Source organism: Leptonychotes weddellii, chromosome 5, assembly GCF_054177405.1.
Source record: "Leptonychotes weddellii isolate Sample4059 chromosome 5, ASM5417740v2, whole genome shotgun sequence".
Taxonomy (NCBI): domain Eukaryota; kingdom Metazoa; phylum Chordata; class Mammalia; order Carnivora; family Phocidae; genus Leptonychotes; species Leptonychotes weddellii.
This window is the reverse complement of record NC_138373.1, coordinates 35,552,309-35,570,876: the sequence shown is the minus strand read 5'-3', so window position 1 is coordinate 35,570,876 and position 18,568 is coordinate 35,552,309. Positions and strand designations below refer to the sequence as shown.

Here is an 18,568-nt window from a genome sequence, read left to right as displayed (position 1 = left end):
AAATCTTTTGGAACTTGTTTTATGTTCCAGAATGTAGTCTCTTGGTAACTGTACGTATGCACTTAAGAGGATTGTGTCCTCTACTTTCATTGCCTGTAAATGTGAGTTTGAGGTGCTTAATGGGATCACCATGACTTCTGACAAGACAAGCTTTGTTGAAAATATTACAATTCAAGTATGGTAGTAACAACAAGATGCACAAATGGGGGTAGTTTCTCCTTGTGAAGAGCTGTGCTTTCAGCTTGATTTCTGTGAGAGGTGCCTCTTCAGTTGGCCTTAACTATGGTTAGCAAACTTGCTCTGGTTTCTTCTCTTCGACTTTATGTCTCCACATCTGTAGCAGAAACAATATAATTTGTTAGTAAATTTCTCCGAATCATCCTGTAGGAGCCAGCTCTATCTGTCTGTTGCTGCTAGCAGTCTGGTAACTTAATGTATCCATATCCTGGAGAGGGTACGGCTGGCTTTGACCATTCTGGTGTTATGTCCCTGGACCTGGTGTTCTGGCTCGGCCGGATTGTGCAAGAAAGGGCAGGCTCTTTCACAGTCGCCTTGTTTTTTCGAAAAGCCTCTGAATGGAGTCCTTTGGGCTTAGAGAATTGGAATCATCCCCAATCATCAGCTACATGGAAGCTGATGTATTCTCTAGACTATAAAGAAAGTATAATTAAAGTGCACTTTAAAAAAATGTATATACTGGATTCATCTTCTAACATGGTAACGTGTAAAAAGGCCTACTCTTAGTTAATGATTTGTTTAAAAACCATTGGGTTAATGTTTCAGAATGAACAACATGGTACTTTGTGTTCGATTAGTAGCTTCATTGTTGAAATTCTTTGAAATCTTTTTTTTTTTTTTTTTTTAATGTAAGCTCTATGCCCAGTGTAGGGCTTGAATTCATGATTCTGAGATCAAGAGTCACGTGCTCGGGGCGCCTGGGTGGCTCAGTCGTTAAGCGTCTGCCTTCGGCTCAGGTCATGATCCCAGAGTCCTGGGATCGAGCGCCACATCGGGCTCCCTGCTCCGCGGGAAGCCTGCTTCTCCCTCTCCCGCTCCCCCTGCTTGTGTTCCTTCTTTCACTGTGTCTCTCTCTGTCAAAAAAGAAATAAAATCTTAAAAAAAAAAAAAAGAGTCACATGCTCTACTCATAGAGCCAGACAGGTGCCCCAAAATTCTTAGACATCTTAAGGACAGATTGGCCAGTATGGATTCCAGGTTAGATAGCCGTTCAGGTATCTAGTGCTAGATATCCAGCACTAGATATCATGGGCTTTAGGAATGAAGGTTTTTGTGAGATAAGGAAGGAGGCATTTTATAAATAATTCTGATTCAGTTGTCTCAAGAAGTCAGAGGATGAGTGGACTCCCAAGCCCAGTATCTCAGTAGCACATAGGGCCCTGGGATGGAGGGACGGTGGCCACCATCTTATCCACGTAATGGAGGGAGAAGAGGGAGATGCAGTCTCTGGCTTGAGGGCCCTGGACCGTTAGGGTCAGTCAGCTTGAGCTGGTCCTATTCTAGTCTGGCTTTATGTTACCCAAATAGTGGCAAGAGGGCTGAACATGGCAGCCTGCCCATTGCAGAGGAGGCCCTGAGAGCCATTTGTGGATGGTGTAGATTAATGGGTTTGGCCTCAGCCAGGGGCTTGTCCCCACCATAGCCTTAGCCCTGGTTCTCTGCCTTTGAAATATCTTGTCTACACTTCATCCCCAAGTGTTCACATGTCCCCACCCTCCTATCCTCTGGCTTTCCTGGATGGTCCTTGCCTCCTTTTGTGGTCAGAGGTGAGCTGTCTTCTGGCCAGTGCCTCATCCTTTTTTCCTCGCTGCCCCCTCCAACATCGGTCCTCTCTTTCTTGCTTTCTTTGCTCTTTTTGTCTTTTTCTCATTTTTGTTTTCTCTCTCTCTTTAAAATTTTCATTATGGAAAAGTCCAAGCGTATACGAGAGTAGATAGAGCAGTGTGATGCCTCCCCAGTACCCCACCCCCAGCCTTGGCAATTGTCAGTCATGGCCAGTCAGCCACATATATGTAACCTTAGATGTGCCTTGGCCCCTAGTGTTGGAAGTATCTCTACATCAGTGAGTATATAAAAAAATTACTAAAATATCATTATCACACCTGTAAAAATTAAGTATCTTAGTATCAAACAGTATTCAGTATCTAGGATCAGTAGTCAAATTTCTAATTATTTTATAAATATGATTTAAAACAACAGTTTATTTGAATCAAGATCCATAAAGACCTTACATGGTCACAGATTGGTATGTCTTCTAAGTCATGACTTCTGAGTCTCTTAGTGAGGGCTTCCTCTCCATCTTTTTCCCTTTGAAAACAGAAGGTCACTTCTCTGTCAGGGTCCTCGTGGAGTGGGCTTGCTGGTTACATCCATGTGATATTGTTGAAACATGTTACTTTGATCATTGTATTTCCTATAAATTGGTAGTTAGATTCAGGTTTGATTTAGGTGGTGTTGCATGCTTCCACCAGGAGATACGTGGTGTCTGGTGGTCTTTTTATGACTTTAGAAGGCACTGAGCGTCGTTGATTCTGTCCATTACTGCATTGAGGATTGCAGGATGTGACATTTTGATCCTTCGTCCCTCCCCCGTTTATTAGCTGGGATGCTCTATAAAGAGAAACTTGCCCTGAATTACAGTTTGTAGAGGAAAGGCAGGCTAACTACTTGATTCTTTCCCTTTATTTATTAGTTTTCACAATAATAAACGGTTCACTAGTAACCTCCAATGATGACCAGTTGTTTTTTGTTTGTTTTTTTTTTACCATATTACACCTTCATGGATTAAAACATGTTTGATGTGTTTCAGTCCACTGAGTTATCATTCTCATCAGTGCTCATATTCTCCCTGTGGGCTGTGAAGGCCTCTTCAGGATGGCTCCTGAGTTATTGGATGTTAACTAATGAGTCTTTGATAGCTTCTTTGCTTTCAGGTGTGACGGGGAGTCCGAGCTCCGTTTGTACACTTCCTGGCCGGTCTCCAAGGATCTTGGTTTCTTTTCATGGGAAGTGGGGTTTAAATATCACAGCCTGGTTGCTAGGGTGTTCACTGTTAATTGGACAGAATTAGAAAGTCTTTGTTTTATTTAATACGTCATGAGTGATCTTTGTTTTATTTAATACGTCATGAGTGATACTTTATAGTAATGCTTCAGGTTTACATACAAGATTACCAGGTGTTTGCTTAATGCCTTCACTCTGGTATCTTTCTTTCCTTTTTCACTTGCATGAGGGTGCCTGTCCGGAGCAACACTTCAGACGATGGCATTGGAACATTCCTTATTACTTGGTATTGCTGCTGAACAGTTTAATGATAATCAGATTTTCTTTTGTAAAGTCAGTTGAAGTTTGCGTAGCTATTCAGAGGGTTTTTCCCTTTAAAGTCCAGGAAATTCACCAGAGCAAGTCCTGGAATAGGGTCTTCTGGGGTCTGGAGTTGGTACTTGGTACCTCAGGTAGTGTTTCAACATGCAGTGAAAAATTTTTTTTTATTTTAAAGTTTTCTTAAATATAGTTTTAATATTTGTTCTATTACCTTTGCTTTGATTTTTCTTCTCTGGGACTTTTGTTATTCATATATTAGATCGTTTTTGCAGTATTTGTCACTTTCTCTTCAATCCTTTTTATCTTTTTATTCATTTATTTTATTTTTTTGTTAAAGATTTCATTTATTTTTTGAGAGAGCACGAGTGGGGGGAGGGGCAGAGGGAGAAGAAGACTATCCGCTGAACGCGGGATCCTGATGTGGGACTCCATCCCAGGATCCTGGGATCATGACCCGAGCCGAAGGCAGACACTCAACTGACTGAGCCACCCAGGCACCCCAATATTGTGATTTTAATTTGCCTTTCCCTAATGACTCATGATCTTGAGCATCTTTTCATGTACTTTTCTTGTGTCTATCTTATTTGGTAGAATGTCTGTTTAAATGTTTTGCCCATTAAAGAAAAATGGTGCTGTTTGTCTTGTTGAATTGTAAGTGTTCTTTATACATTCTGGATACAAGTCCTTTATCAGATATATTATTTGCAAATATCTTTTCCCAGTCTGTGTCTTGTCTTTTAGTTTTACTATCAGTGTCTTTTTTTTTTTTAATTTTATTTATTTATTTGAGAGCGAGTGAGACTAAGATCACAGAGGGAGAGGGAGAAGCAGACTGCTGCTGAGCAGGGAGCCCAATGCAGGACTCGATCCCAGGACCCTGGGATCATGACCTGAGCCAAAGGCAGACACTTCACCGACTAAGCCACCAAGGTGCCCCGACTAATGGTGTCTTTTGAAGCACAAAAGTTTTAAATTTTGATGAAACCTAGTTTATACTTGAATATATAAATGTATCTTCTTTCTGAGGAATTTCATTCTCTATAACATCCAAGTGTGAATCATCTTACTTTTTATGATTTTTGATATTCATGGTCTACTTGCCTAAGTTATTTTTACGAAGGATTCTGCACAGCCTGCAAGGCCTCTTGGAATGGATGGGTGGTCTGTGCTGTGTTAATAATAGTCTAGATATGGGCTAGAATAATACCTAAAACTTCAACACTTCTGATCTTCTCAGTCGGGAAGCATGACTGTTGACCTTTGAGAGCAGGATCTTATTTCCATCACTGATGGTCCTGGGTGCTGTTGGCAGCTTTCTCCTGGGAGGCCTCCTGTCTTTGGCTGGTGCTGTTGGTGGCTCTTATTCTCAGCACCACACCTTGCAAGTAAGCTGCTCGTCTGGATGTGGTGAAAGGGTCGAGTGCAGAGCATACCCTTCCTCTGATTTTGTAAGGCCAGATAACATATTCTTTCTTGACAATTTCAGGTGAAGGACTTAACGAAATACTTGGACCCCGGCGGGCTTGGTGTGATCAGTTTTGAGGACTTCTATCGAGGGATCACCGCTATCAGGAATGGAGGTCAGTCTCCCCCACCATGTGTTTCCCTCTCCTCATGTCCTCTGCTCCAGCCCTCGCCTTGCTGTGCCCTCACCCACCCTTAGGAATGCCCCTTTGGTTGGACTTAACATCTTCCCTTCTCCTCCAAGCCCCTAAAATACCCTGGGTTTCAGGGTGCTCTCTCCCTGTCCTTTGCCCCTCACACACCCTATCTTCCAGAACTGACTAACTCAGCCTCCTATCCATAATGTTAGAAAGTTACTGCTCCTTTCCGTGGACATGCCAGAATATCGAAAGGCTTCCACACGAGCACCCACATACATGTACACTTGTTGTTCTGCAGGCCGCACGCTGCTTCGTTTACATCGTCGCGGATCCGTCCATACTCTGCCTGGCCAACAAAGCCATCTTTTTTTTTTTTCCCCCAATGGGCTGCGTTTCAAATCATATACTCCCATACACTTCATCCTAAGTGCTTCCACACGTGTTGTAGTCATTACTGAGAGTTAGTGTTTGTGGTCTTACTTGGAGTAAAAATTTACTTATGGTAAGTGCACAAATCTTAAGTAAATCTTAAGTCACTCTGAACTCTGACAGTTCTTAATGCCTAGTGATGGAAATCCCTGCCACATGTTACCATCACCACAGACAGTTCCCTCACGGCCATCGGCGGCCCCTCCCTCCTCGCTACACCACCTTGGCTGATTTTCATCACCCGGGGCCCCTCTTCTGGGCTTTGTTCACACAAAGGGAATCATCAGCATGTGCTCTCACATGTGGCTTCTCCCTTTATGGTGTTTCTGAGATTCATCCATGTTGCATGGATCAGAGTCTGCTTTTCGATTGCAGAGCAGTGTCCCTTTGAATGTTTGTACCACATTTTGTTGATCTCTTGCCCAGGGGGTGGACACTTGGTTTTGGGCTACCATGTTTCCAATTTGGGGCTGGGATGAATACAGCTCCTACTGACATTTATGTATGTCTTTTTTTTTTTTAAGGTTTTATTTATTTATTTGACAGAGAGATAGAGAGCACAAGTAGGCAGAGAGGCAGACAGAGGGAGAGGGAGAAGCAGACTCTCCACTGAGCAGGGAGCCCAACGCAAGGTTCGATCCCAGGACTCTGGGATCGTGACCCGAGCCGAAGGCAGACGCTCAACGACTGAGCCACCCAGGTGCCCCATTTATGTATATGTCTTTGTGTGGACACCTGTTTTCATGCCTTTGGGGCCTGGACACAGGATGGGATGGTTGGTTTTGTGGGTGTAAGCTTAGTTTCTTACACACTCTCACAGTGCCCATATGCTGCCCCTTCACTTCGAATTCTGGAGCTCTGGAGAGCCCTCTTTTTCTCATGACCTAGCTGCAGCCAGGTGTTTTGGGGGTGATGGTGGCAGGAAGGCACTGGTTGCAGGCTCTTCCCTTTTTCCTGCACTTGTCAGAGAAGGAGGAGGAGGAGTAGACCTGGGCAGGACCCGCAGTGGCCAGGTCAAAGGATGCCCTTGGACCTGAAGTCTTATCAGCAGTTGTTGGTAGAGTTACCTGTCTTGTCTGTCCCCTGTCTGTCCACTCTATTGCCCAACAGTGTCGCAGAGGGGCTGGGTTTCCTAAAACACTGAGGCTGGGTGGCTCTGAGATGCTCTCTGTGTATCGTGACCTGTATTTACCTTTTGCTCTTTCACCCAGTCAGTCCACACACACATGAGTACCACCATCGCCCAGGGACCCTGTGGGCCTTTGGGTCCAGAGCATACGTCAGTGTGGTGGGTGGGGGCCCTGCCACAGGACCATGCAGGCCAGCTCCAGGTAGGGGCCCTCTCTGAGGAGGGCTGGAGTGAGGTCTGGTCCAAATGGTGGAGCTGCTCTGAGGCCTGTGTGATGAGCATGACTGAGCTTGAGGATGGAGAGGCTGCAGGCCCTGGGGCTGCTGTGAGGGTGGCACCACTTCCCGGGCACATGGGGCCTGGTGGGGAGACATGGAGAGTGGGTGGAGCAGCAGCCTCTGGGAGGTGGTACTGGCAGGGGATGGGCGATGTGAGAAATGCCAGGTGGGCTTGGGGATGAGGAAGAGAGCCCTTGGGTGACTTAGCGTCACATGCCCGTGTCTGTATCCGTGTAACCAGTATGTGGTAACCCTTATGTGATTTTCCGAGGTTAGGGATGCAGTTAAACACGAAGTTGTTTAAGCCTTCACGCTTTTGCACAAAGATTTTGGTGGTGGCTTCATACAAATTTTGGCCTTTGCTCAACCTCCAGTGCCTTTGGTGGCTTCCTGAACAGAGCACATTCACGAGCCCCCAGCCATGCTCCTCAGGACCTCCCTGGGCCACTGCAGCAGTGTCCAGGACCCTTGGGATGGCTTTGTTCTCCAACAACTTCTGTCAATTAACCTGTGGGAAACTCACGGTATTTGCTTTTTTCTCTTAGTTTTAAAATCCAGTATGATTTCTGACTCATCAGTTATTTAAAAGTTCTTTTAACTTCTGTCTTTTAAAATGTTGTCATTAATCTCACACCTACTTGTGTGTGATAGAGAATGGGATCTCTGTGTTCATTCTTTGACATTGGTTGAGTTTGTTTTGTGGTCTGCCACGCAGCCAGGTCTTACACATGTGGTGTGTGAGCTTGACGGTGTGGTGCTTACTCTCTAACCGAGGTGCACGTGCATGCCTCAAGCCGTACCACGTGTGTCTGTTTGATCTCCACCTCAGGGAGCAGCCGCGCCTCCCACAAAGGTGGTGGCATCGTTAGTTGTAGATATCTTCTACAACTAGAAGCTCACGTAACTGACTGGCTGAGTGTAGGCTTCGGAGTTGATGGTGATGGAACCCGGAGGGCCCCAGGACTGGGGGGTCATCAGAGAAACCCTCGCGGCTCTGCCTGACAGCTTAGGGCTAGGAAGGCAACAGATGCATAGAGGCCAAGCCTAAGACACCTGGCAGTTACTGTTGCCAGGAAAACAAGCAGCTGAAACACAGGGAAAATGTGCTTCCACAATACTGCTTGGCTGGTAGTGAGTGCTATGGAGTCATAATAATGAAACACATGGAATATTTATGTAACCAAAGATTAGACAACCATTTCGGAAGGTTGAGGGGAGGGAAAGTGGGGAAGCGTATGCTGAAATCCTCAGGTACTATGCCAGGATGTCCGTAGAAAATTCTAGAATCCAGGTACTCATGGGAACTATTTAGAGGGACGAGGATGACAGGCTAAGGGTGTGAGGACTGCTATCAGCACTGGTCTACTGTCCACCACGGGAGGGGTGACACGTGCCCCTGGATTGGCCATGGCCACCCCGCATCACAGACAGGAACCCATTTCCCTGGGTGACCACAGAAACCCAGAACGCGTGAGCTGCTGGCCACAGCGCACTGGCCTGCCTCTCAGGCCGGAAGCTTGCCACACGGCCTTACCGGCAGGACAGCACCATCTATGTGTCTCCAGGCCTAAAACCATGGAGCTGGAGGGGCGAGACTGGGCTTCCTCGGGTTCAGGGGGTTGGGGAGTCCAGACTCCTCTGAATGATCATGGCTGAGAGCAGCAGTGGGAGTTGGTCCTGTGGGTGTGGGCAGGAAAGAGCCCAGGGCAGTGGCCAGCCAGACGGCTGGTGCCGTCCATGTGGCTCTGAGGCCCTCTCTCAGCCAAAGTGCACAGTCCTGTTGCCAGGCTGGGGCTGGTCTGTTCTGATAGGCAGAGTTAATGCACACTGAAGCCAGATCAGCTGTAGGAGTTCCTGGGGTTCGTGACCTGGGAGTCAGCAGGTGCTTCTGGAAACCGTGTGACCCACTGCTGTAAGGAAACCCTCCGGCCTCTGATGCCTGGCAGGAGAGAAGAGCTATCTCTGCTGAGGCAGCTTCTTTCTCTATGGAGAGGGAGGGGCTGCTGGCTATGGCCCCACGTGGCTGTCTTGTGGGTTGCATGTGTCTTGAAGTTGAGTGACTTCAGGAGCATATGGATATCAGTCTGCTGAGAGAAGTGGCCGTCTTGAGAATGGCCTGTCTCCTTGAGGCCTGATCTCACCCTGACTCACTGAGACAGTATCTTTGTCAGTACCCACCACCCCTCCTCCCTCCTCCTTGCCTTCATGTGGGACATTCCCCCTTCTGTCTGCCGCAGGGATTGGTAGAGGGGAGCTTGAGGCCAGGCCCTGGGAGGGGTCCCGGGCTCTGCCTGAGAGGAGCTGGCCAGGGCTCTCTATCTCCATCCATAGCTTGCTCCAGCCTGCTCTCCCCTATAGACCCCACCCCTGGCTCACCTGGCCAGCTCTACCTGGTCCCTTCCCATCCTCCATGGCCCCTGGCCCTCTGCATTCTGTTTGTCCAGTGCTGCATCTGTACTTCCTTCTGAATCTGGGAGCAGCCCCCGCTACTCTGAGCCTGCAAGTCAGGAGACCTTGGTGAAAGTCCTGCCTCGGCCCAGCCCACACACCCCAAGGAGCCCCACAGGAATTGTTTGAGTTTCAGGATTTTCACATTCTTTTGGATTATCGTTCCACTTTGATTTAATTAAAATAAAAAATCCCCCAGCCAGTCCCAGAGTTAGCATGGACGCTCCAGGAAATAGTGAGCCCAGCCCCCTGGCAAGGGCAGTGCAGTTCCGCGAAGACACCTGAGCCGAGCGTCAGTGCAGCTGGTCCAGAAGACCAGCAGGAATTTCCAGAGAACACACAGAATTGCACAACTCCAGGGCTGGGGAAAATAGTATAGAGAACTCAGGGCTTTCCTCATGATTCTTTAATCTTTCCATTTTAATTTTTTTTTCCTTTTCAACTAATTTCTTATTTTATCAACTCTTTAAGTCTTTTTTAATTTCCATTTTTACAGTTACATTTTATCTTTTCATTGTATTTAATTATATATATATATATGAAGTTTTTCTTTCTTTACAATTTTGGGATCTAGTTTCTTCTAACAAATAGACCAAAATACACCCAGGATCTAGTGTATTGGTCTGTTCTGCTCACCTGTCTGATTATATTCTCTCTCTCTCTTTTTTTTTTTTTTTGGTTTCTGGTCTCTTACTTGTTTAGTGTATATTTCTCTGGGGTGGTTGTTCTTATTTTAGTGTTTTGTTCTCTCACTCATCTATTTTCTGGACAGAAAGACAAGATGGAAGTGTTGTGTTTTTTCTGTGGTGAAAACATTCTGGAATAGAAGTGTCCCTGGAGGGTGAGGTTTGGTGTCAGTGTGATGCCACATTGCAGGTGTTGTCCCCCCTCCCTGGAATTTAGCCTGTGGGGGGCAGACTCCTGCTCCTGAAGTGAGGTGGGAGGCCTTGGACCCTGAGGGATAGTCTGCTGCTGGGCTGCGTGACCAGGGGCTCTGTCCAGGGTCTGGGCTGAGGGTGGCTGCCGTGATGAGAGCTTGAAACAGGCAGACTGGATGAGGGCTGCATCCGAGGGCACAGCTGAGACCCATGAGGACTGTGGGCCCAGACACTGTGCAGCCAGACTGCTCTGGGCTCCGGGGACACAGCGCATCCCCTGTCCTCAGGACAGCCCACAGACAATGAGGCAGGGCCGCTACAGGAGGGGACAGGAGCTTGGGAGGAGGGTGAGCAGGGGTGGGGGGCGCCTGGGTGTGGCACCCTGGCATGTCTGGGGGCTGCAGGGAGGCCACTGTGTCCAGATTGGGCATCTGGAGTTAGAAGGCAGAGGTGAGGGTATTAGGGGTATGGCCAGGCTATGGGCAATGAGGGAAGACATGGATGTCTCTGCATGGTGGGTGGTGAGTGGCCCCTTGGCTCAGTGCCAACTTACCAGGACCATGTCCTGGAGTGGGCATGAGGGGCTGGGCCTCCAGGTGGCCGTTGCCCATGTGGGCTCGGGGGAGGCCATGCTGGTGGGGACACCCCACCTGTGTGCATCAGACGTCCTGCCAGGTGGGCTCAGGGATTCAGGCTTTGTTTTTCTTTTTTCTGTAGTTTGATCTCATTATTTAACTTTGGTTAGGAAAGGAGAGTGAAAATAAAACTATAATAAAAGCAAGTCAAAGCTGATTTTGAAATTGTTGTTTGATAGCATTTGGGAGGATGGAGCACAATTGCCAGAGCCAGCAGCTTCCCACCGGTGCCCACTTCAGGTGCTCCTCCGGCGTGCGGGCAGCCTGCTTTGGCTGGCAGGCTTATTCTGCACCCAGGAGCGACCCAGCAAGGGACTTGGTGTGTTGACCCAGTTGGCAGCAAAGTGCAGGGAGATTTTCACTGTCACACCACAGGCCTTATTTCAGGAATAGAATGAGTTGGGGTGGGGGGAGGATTGCTACAAATAGGCCATCGTGCTGGCCCACCCCCACACTCTGGAAGAATAAGATAAATGCACATTAAAAATGTCCACTTCCCTGAAAATTGTTTTAGTTCATAGAGAGAAAACTAACAGGAGAATCATATTTCGTTCCCATCAGGAATATGAAAGCACCAGCTATGTTCACATCCCCTTGTCCACGTTGTGGGACAAGACCCTCTTGACCATTGTCCACCCCTCGTGGCTGAGCACATGTCCGCCGCATCTAAAATGGTCAGCTGCATTTTGAGACCTTTGAATTCTGTGTTTCAGGGTTTTGAAGGGAGAGGAAGACTATTACCATCTGAGAGGGGAAAATAGGCCAAAGACAGTCTAGCTTTTTACAAAATAAATGTGCAGTCTCTAACTGTACTGGGGTAATCGGTCCCCCGCCACACCCTTGCCCCAGAAACCAAAAACGTGAGTCCACAGCAACCCTGGCCCCCTCACCTGCACCAGAGACCCAGACCTCCAGCACAGGGACTCCAGCACATGCTGGGTCCACCTGCGTGCTCTCAGGCTCCTTCTCATCTGCTACAGTCTGTCCCATTTGGATATTTAGCCACACACCTGGGGAAAACAATACGAAACAACACAAGTACCTATGGTTCTTTTTTTTTTTAAGATTTTATTTATTTGAGAGCGAGAGCGAGCATAAGCTGGGGGAGGAGCAGAGAGAGAGGGAGAAGCAGGTTCCCCACTGAGCGGGGCTCCCGATGTGGGACTCCATCCCAGGACCCTGAGATCATGACCTAAGCTGAAGGCAGACACTCAACCGACTGAGCCATCCAGGTGCCCCAAGTGCCTATGGTTCTTAAAAGCCACATAGGGGTTTTTGGCATAAGAGCTTTAATCACTACTGCAAAGTAGTTTTGAGTTGGCATAGGCATCTTACAGTTGCTGAATACGTAGATACTTGAATTCACACAGTTGCCGAAAGAAAGCATTATGATTCTGTGTAAGTTGAGAGTCCTTTAGAAACAGGACGGAATAGCCATGTGTCCTGCAGCTGCTTTGTGGTGAAGGTCCTTTAGGACCCATTCTCCCAGCTCTCGTGGTGACTTCAGAACCTGGCTGGGGGACAAGAGGAACATCCTCTGCTAGCTCAGTCAGGAGCATGCGACTCTTAATCTTGGGGTTGTGAGTTTGAGCCCCACACTGGGCGTGGAGCTTACTTTAAAATAAGTAAAATAAGGGACTGATATTATGTTAGATTATGTGACATATATTGAGTAAGTAACTGACGTATTTTAAATAAGTAATTCCTATGATCTGTTTTCTGCTCACAACACTGACACCCAGTGTGTGGGTTTTCATCACCAAGTGGTTCTCCAGCTCTCTGGGGACACCAGCTGGGTGTCCTACAATTTAATTTGCTCCGACACCAGCTGTCCGGAGTTCATGAAGACCCCACTTCAGGTGCCTAGGCCACCCACACTTCTGTCTGACCTGGCAGTGAACCCAGGGTCCCCAGTACCCCTTCTCAGGTTTGATAATTTGCTCTAATGGTTCATAGAACCCAGGGAGACACTTTACTTACCATTAGCAGTTTATTTAAAAGGTTACAAATGAACAGCCAGATAAGGTATATAGGGTGAGGTCTGGAAGTGTCTGGAATGCAGGGGCTTCCGTCCCCGTGGAGTTTGGGATGCACCACCTTCCTGGCATATTGATGTGTTCACTACCTGGAAGCTCTCGGAACCCCTTCGTTTTGGGTTTTTTTGGAAGGATCCATTGGTCGTTGGTGATGGGCTTGGTCTCCAGCCTTCTAATCACACGTAAGGTCCCGTGGCCACCAGCCCCTGAGCTCCAAGAGTCACCTGGGTGGTGTGAACCCCGGTGAGGCTGAAAGGGGCTTGTTATGAACCACAGCAGATGCTCCTCTCAGCCCCGACACTCAGGAAATTCCCAGGAGCTGGGACGAGGAGCACATAAATGTTTCTTCTTATGTGGAGGTGACACAACTTAAGGAAACACAGGCGTCTTCCATCACTCACTTGCTCCCTGGAATGTCTTGCGCCCGAACTGTGCTCAGGAGACCGTGGAAGCAGCACCTCCTGCAGGAGAAGGGCCCGTTGCTGTTGAGAACTGAGTGTGTTGGAGAAGTGACGTCTCTCTTGCTGATGTCAGACTTACGGTCTGCCCGTTGTGAAGGGATAGCGTTTTCTTTAAAATTTTCCTTATTATGAAATAAAACATTTATTGCAGAAGATAAAGTTAAGCAAAAACAAAGGAAATAAAAACTGCCAGTGAGCCCAGCACCCAGGATGAGGTGCTGTTTTGGTCTGTTTCATCGTACTTACACCTCCCCAAACACACCCAAAGTCTTAAAAAATTTAAGTCTGATACCTAATACTTTTTAAAGCCCACGAACAGTGTAACAGGCTTGAGATCTTGCTCCTCTTTATGATGCTGTTGGGGGTTTAATTAATTAATTAAATGGTTTTATTTATTTATTTTAGAGAGAGTTGGAGTGGGGAGGGATAAAGGGAGAAGAGAATCTCCAGCAGACTTCCTGCTGAGCAGGGAGCCCGATGTAGGACTTGATCCCAGGACCCTGGGATCATGACCTGAGCTGAAACTGAGAGTCAGACACTTAACCAACTGTGTCCCCCAGGCGCCCCAATGCCATCAGGGTTTTTAAAGAAACAAACATTTTATCATTCGGCTTCCACGCCACCTCTGGAGGGGGGACCTGCTTTCCTGTGTGAGCCATGCTGCTTTCTCCCCCGGGCTTCTCCTGGGCTGTCCGGAGGCCCTGCTCGCATTTACCACTGTGGCGCCTTGTCCCTTGGGCTCTGGGGATGCTCTGGGTTCCCTGCTGAGCACGGGTCTTCTCTCCTGCAGAGTCCGATGGCCAGCTGTGCGGGATTGCACCTGCCCAGGACGAGGAGCCGCCTGCCTGCCCCGATGAGTTCGACGACTTCGTTACCTTTGAGGCAAGTGGTTCTCACTGAGGGGCTGAGAGGGAGTTTGACGTGACATGTCTTCCTTTATGCCTTCTGAGTCCTGCTCCACGTAGTGGTGCCTGGGCTAGTGGTGCAGGAAGTGCCGTGGAGGTTAGAGCCAGGCCCACCCTGCAGGCCTGCGCACTCGGCTGGGAGCTCTGGGGGCTCGTGGCTGTGGCAGGAGGTCAGCCGCTGTGTGCTGTGCTGCTGCTCACCGGAGGCCATGGCACGGCCTCTTGGGGCCTGTTGTCAGCCAGGGATGGGCTGGGCTGCTAGGGCTCTCCAGTGGTGTTGCTGTCACCTTCTGCCAGGCTGCCAAGCAAAGCCAGAGCGGGGGACGTGCTGTGAAGTTCTTGCTTTACCAAATTTCAGATCATTTTCTGGGTTTAGGGACTTCTAACACCTCATGCTCCTTTGCCACCTGCCCCCACGGTTGCTGTGGTTACCTGGTGTCACCTATAACTGCGGGTGTTTTGTTCTCTGCATGGCAGGGAGGAGGTCTGTGAGCACAGCCACAAGACGGGCCGCACAACTGTGTCCCACCAGTGGAGAGGTGGGCAGATGCCGGGATAGCCCGGGTGGCTGGACGTGGAAATTTGCTTATTAAAAATATACATCAGAAACTCCGGAGCACCCAAAGAGCTGTTGCCCAGCGAGGGGTGCAGGGAACAGTGCTGGGCTGTGATGCGGTGGCCGTGAGCCTTGGCGCCTTGGTAAAATGGTGGTTGCATGAGGCAGCTTTCCAAAGTCCACAGGAGTTCACTACTTTCTCTGGGGTCTTGTGTCCCGGCTCCGAGGGGCTGCTTTAGGCATTGGTCAGCCCTCAGATAACGTGGGTTCACTTTCTGACTCTCACTTCTGATGACACAGGCCTCTGGGCCACTGGGGAGCATTCAGCACTCACAGCTTTGTGCTGAAGTTCCAGCCGGGTCTGAGCCCCCCAGGGGCAGGGACCACCCTGCCTTGCATCCTGTTTAGTGGGATTGGTGTGTTTGTTCTGTGTGTATGTGACCTGGGGGTGCCAGGGCCTGTCGGGGCGTTGGAGGCCAGGTGCCAACTGGGGCACGTGCTGGCTGCAGGCCCGTGTGGCTGGGTGAGGGGCTGCAGGCGTGCAGGACTCTGATGTGTCACCTGTCACATGAACTCCCAGACCCTGTGGTGGGGAGAGGCTGCTTACCTCACCGGAGCAGGGCCGGCTCCCTTTGCACAAGGTGTACTTTGACACACCTCGGATTTTCCAGGAATGCACCTTAGATCAGGGGAGTCCTTCTTTCCTTGTTTGGAGCATCTGGGGGGTCGCGACACTTACGCAGACACTTGTGCAGTGAGCCTCAGACCTTTATATCACCTTCCAGCAGAGCCAGACCTGAGCATCTGCATTAGCATCTTCCACTCCGTCCCTTGCTCAGGTTTCTACTAGGGCGTTATATCAATTTCTCACACTTTATGTGGAGGTGGGTATAGTGGGTTGAATGGTAGTCTCCCAAAAGATATGATCACTCAGAACCTGTGAACGTGACCTTATTTGGAGAAAGGGTCTTTGCAGATGTAATTAAGTTGAGGGTTTTGAGATGAGATCCTGCTGGGTAGTAGGCTGGGCCCTGAATCCAATGACAGGTGTTCTTAGGAGGAGGAGATACACAGGAGCCCCGGGAGGGAGCCACAGAGGCTGGAGGGACGGAGCCACGTGCCCGGGGCTGCCTGGGGCCACCAGGAGCCTCCCCTGGAGCCTTAGGAAGAGTTCAACCTTGCTGACACCTCCAGAACCAAGAGAATCGTTTCTGTTGTTTCAGCCACCCAGTTTGTGGTAGTTTGGCAGCCTAGGACACTAACACGGGGAGTTTGTTGCTCAGGGTAGTGAAAGGCATCAACACATTTTGTACTTAAAGAGCTCATTTGGCCCAAAAGTGTGGGAGCCTTTGAGGCTGGGGCTGCCTCCTGAACCCTGGGCGGAGTGGGCAGGGGCTCCTATCTGACTCTGGCCCCCTCCTATCCTCTGTGCTGGTCCTGCCGCCTCTGTGTGCCCTTGGGGGTTCTGGCTCCCACCTTGCTCATGTCACCTTCAGAAGGCACAGTGGGAACTGATGTTTCAAAGAATGCAAAAGGGATGCTTCTGATTTTTTTTTTCCCCAGAAAGGAGGAAACATTTCTTTTTATGTTTTTTGTTGTTACTTTTGAAAAATAATTAATACTTTATATTTGAGCAGTTTTAGCTTTTCAGAAAATGGAGCAGATAGTACAGAGAGTTCCCATTCTTCCCCCCTCCCCACCCCCCATCCCCCTGACACACACAGTCACAGTTTTCTCCATCATGAATGTCTTGTATTAATTAGTGTGGTACATTTGTTATACTTGATGATCCAGTATTGATGTATTGTTGTTAACAAAAGTCCATACATAGTTTACATTAGGGGTCTCTCTTGGTGTTAATGCATTCTGTGGGGGTTTTTTTGATTAGAATTTTTTTTTAACGATTTATTTATTTGAGAGAGAGAGACCATGAGTGGGGTGGGGTGGGGCGGAGAAAGGCAGAGGGAGAGGGAGAAGTAGACTCCCCACTGAGCAGGGAGCCCGATGCGGGACTTGATCCCAGAACCCTGGGATCATGACCTGAGCTGAAGGTAGACACTTCACCAACTGAGCCACCCAGGCACCCCATGCATTCTGTGGGTTTTAACAAATGTACAAGGTTATGTGTTCACCATGTAGTATCACACAGAGGAGTTTCGTTGCCTTCAGCACCCTCAGCTCCCTGGATTCATCCCGCTTTCCCCACTAGCACCTGGCAGCAGCTGATCTTCTGCTATCTGCATAGTTTTGCCTTTTCCAGAATGTCACAGAGTTGGAATCCAATGTGTGGCTTCTGCTGACGGGCTTCTGTTGCTTAGTAATGTGCATTTAAGGCTCTTCCATGTCTTTTTATGCTTTTTACGATCTTCAGATGTAACTTTCAGGGGATTGGAACCAGGTACTGCGAAACTTATAGAAAGATGTTCTTTTAAAAAATCTTGCACATCCTATAATCTTAAAGTTCAGTAAAAATATGGGTGGAGAATATGTGCATTACACCCAAATATCCCATTTGGAGACCCTCTGCTGGCGATCTTCAGCGATAAATAAGCCTTGTGCTGACTTCCTGGCCGGACACACAACAGTGTGGGGCAGTTCACTGCTGGACTGCTCCTGGGTTCTCCTCTGCTTCCTGTTGGCTCCTTGCTTGAGACACCTTCTGGGAGAGTTACTGATGTGGCCTTTCTGAGAAGAGGAGGACGGGGTGAGGACTAAGTAAGATTTGTCACATTCACTGGAATGCAGAGGGAGAGGGTGGAGTGCCCAAGGCCCCTGCAGCGTGCAGGGGTGAGCTCATCTGTCAGGGTTTCTGGAAGGGCAATGGGAGGGTCACAGAGAACAGACACAAACAGAAATGATAAGAATTGTCCCGCTGTGCCTCCTCTTTTCCTCCCTCCTTCTCTCACCAAGGCCTCTAGAGGACAGAGCTGCCTTAATAAAATGATGGAGACTGTGTCTTTTGTGCAAACTGTTACAACAGAGGTTTGAAAATCAAGAAAAAAAGCCACTCTTGTGCGGTCTGTTAAAAACCCAACAGGGACATTTCCTGAACTTTGCCCCCCATCCCTGGTCAGCATAGTAGGAGGATTAATGGAGCATGTCTGGGAGCAGGTTAAACTTTTTCCAAGGCTGTGATGTACCTTCAGGTGAGCACACAGGTTTTGCTGAAACCTCAGCAAACTAGCAAATAGGAAGGCCGCGAGGTTAGTTGCAAGAAGCTACGCCTGGTCTGGACAGCAGTTCCCAGTGTTTGCGATACTGTGGGGAGGGCATCCCCAAGAGCCGGTGTGTGGAGCCGGGCGAGGCCCGTTGAGGCTGTCCGGGCTCACGCCCGAGGGTGAGGGGAGCAGTTGGTGTCCCTCAGAGGGACCATGACCTGGGCAGTGAGGATACTGGGCAGCGTTGGCCACACCGGCGTCCGTGTCCATCAGCAGGTCCTTTGTTCACCGGTGAAGGTGATAGTAACGTGGCAGAGTTTTCCAGATGCACTTTGATTTTCCAATGAGTTCATCTTAACGTCTGCAACTTGTAAGTATTTTGAAAGACGATAGCATAGATTTATGGGCTTCTGGGCAAAGTTGGGTCCTGTGTGGTGGCAAATAGAAGCTGATGGGCCGGGTATGTGAGCTGGTCCTGTGTCTTGTGTAGGCTACGAGGGAGGTGCTCTGCGGTGATCTTTGCCTCCGTGGAAGGCAGATGTTTAGCCAACTGCTCTGGAAAACTGCCTGGCTTTCTGACACTTACTTAGGGCAGATCCTGGGGGTGAGCAGCTCCTGATCCCTTCAGGCTGCTGACTGGTTGGCACCCCCACCAGGTGTCTGAGTGGTCGGAGTAGCGGTGTGGGGACGGGACCTCCAGGGTACTGTT

At 48.9% G+C, this 18,568-nt stretch overlaps 1 protein-coding gene across 2 annotated transcripts in view; it reads left to right on the top strand.

The window, feature by feature from the left end:
• Nucleotides 1-18,568, top strand: part of RAB11FIP3 (RAB11 family interacting protein 3) — a 60,065-nt gene that overhangs the window by 15,101 nt on the left and 26,396 nt on the right. For both annotated transcript variants that reach the window (XM_081820432.1, XM_081820433.1), the window contains exons 2-3: nucleotides 4,829-4,922; nucleotides 14,031-14,122. In XM_081820432.1, coding sequence (XP_081676558.1) covers nucleotides 4,829-4,922; nucleotides 14,031-14,122 — 186 coding nt within the window. The remainder of the gene's footprint in view (nucleotides 1-4,828; nucleotides 4,923-14,030; nucleotides 14,123-18,568) is intronic.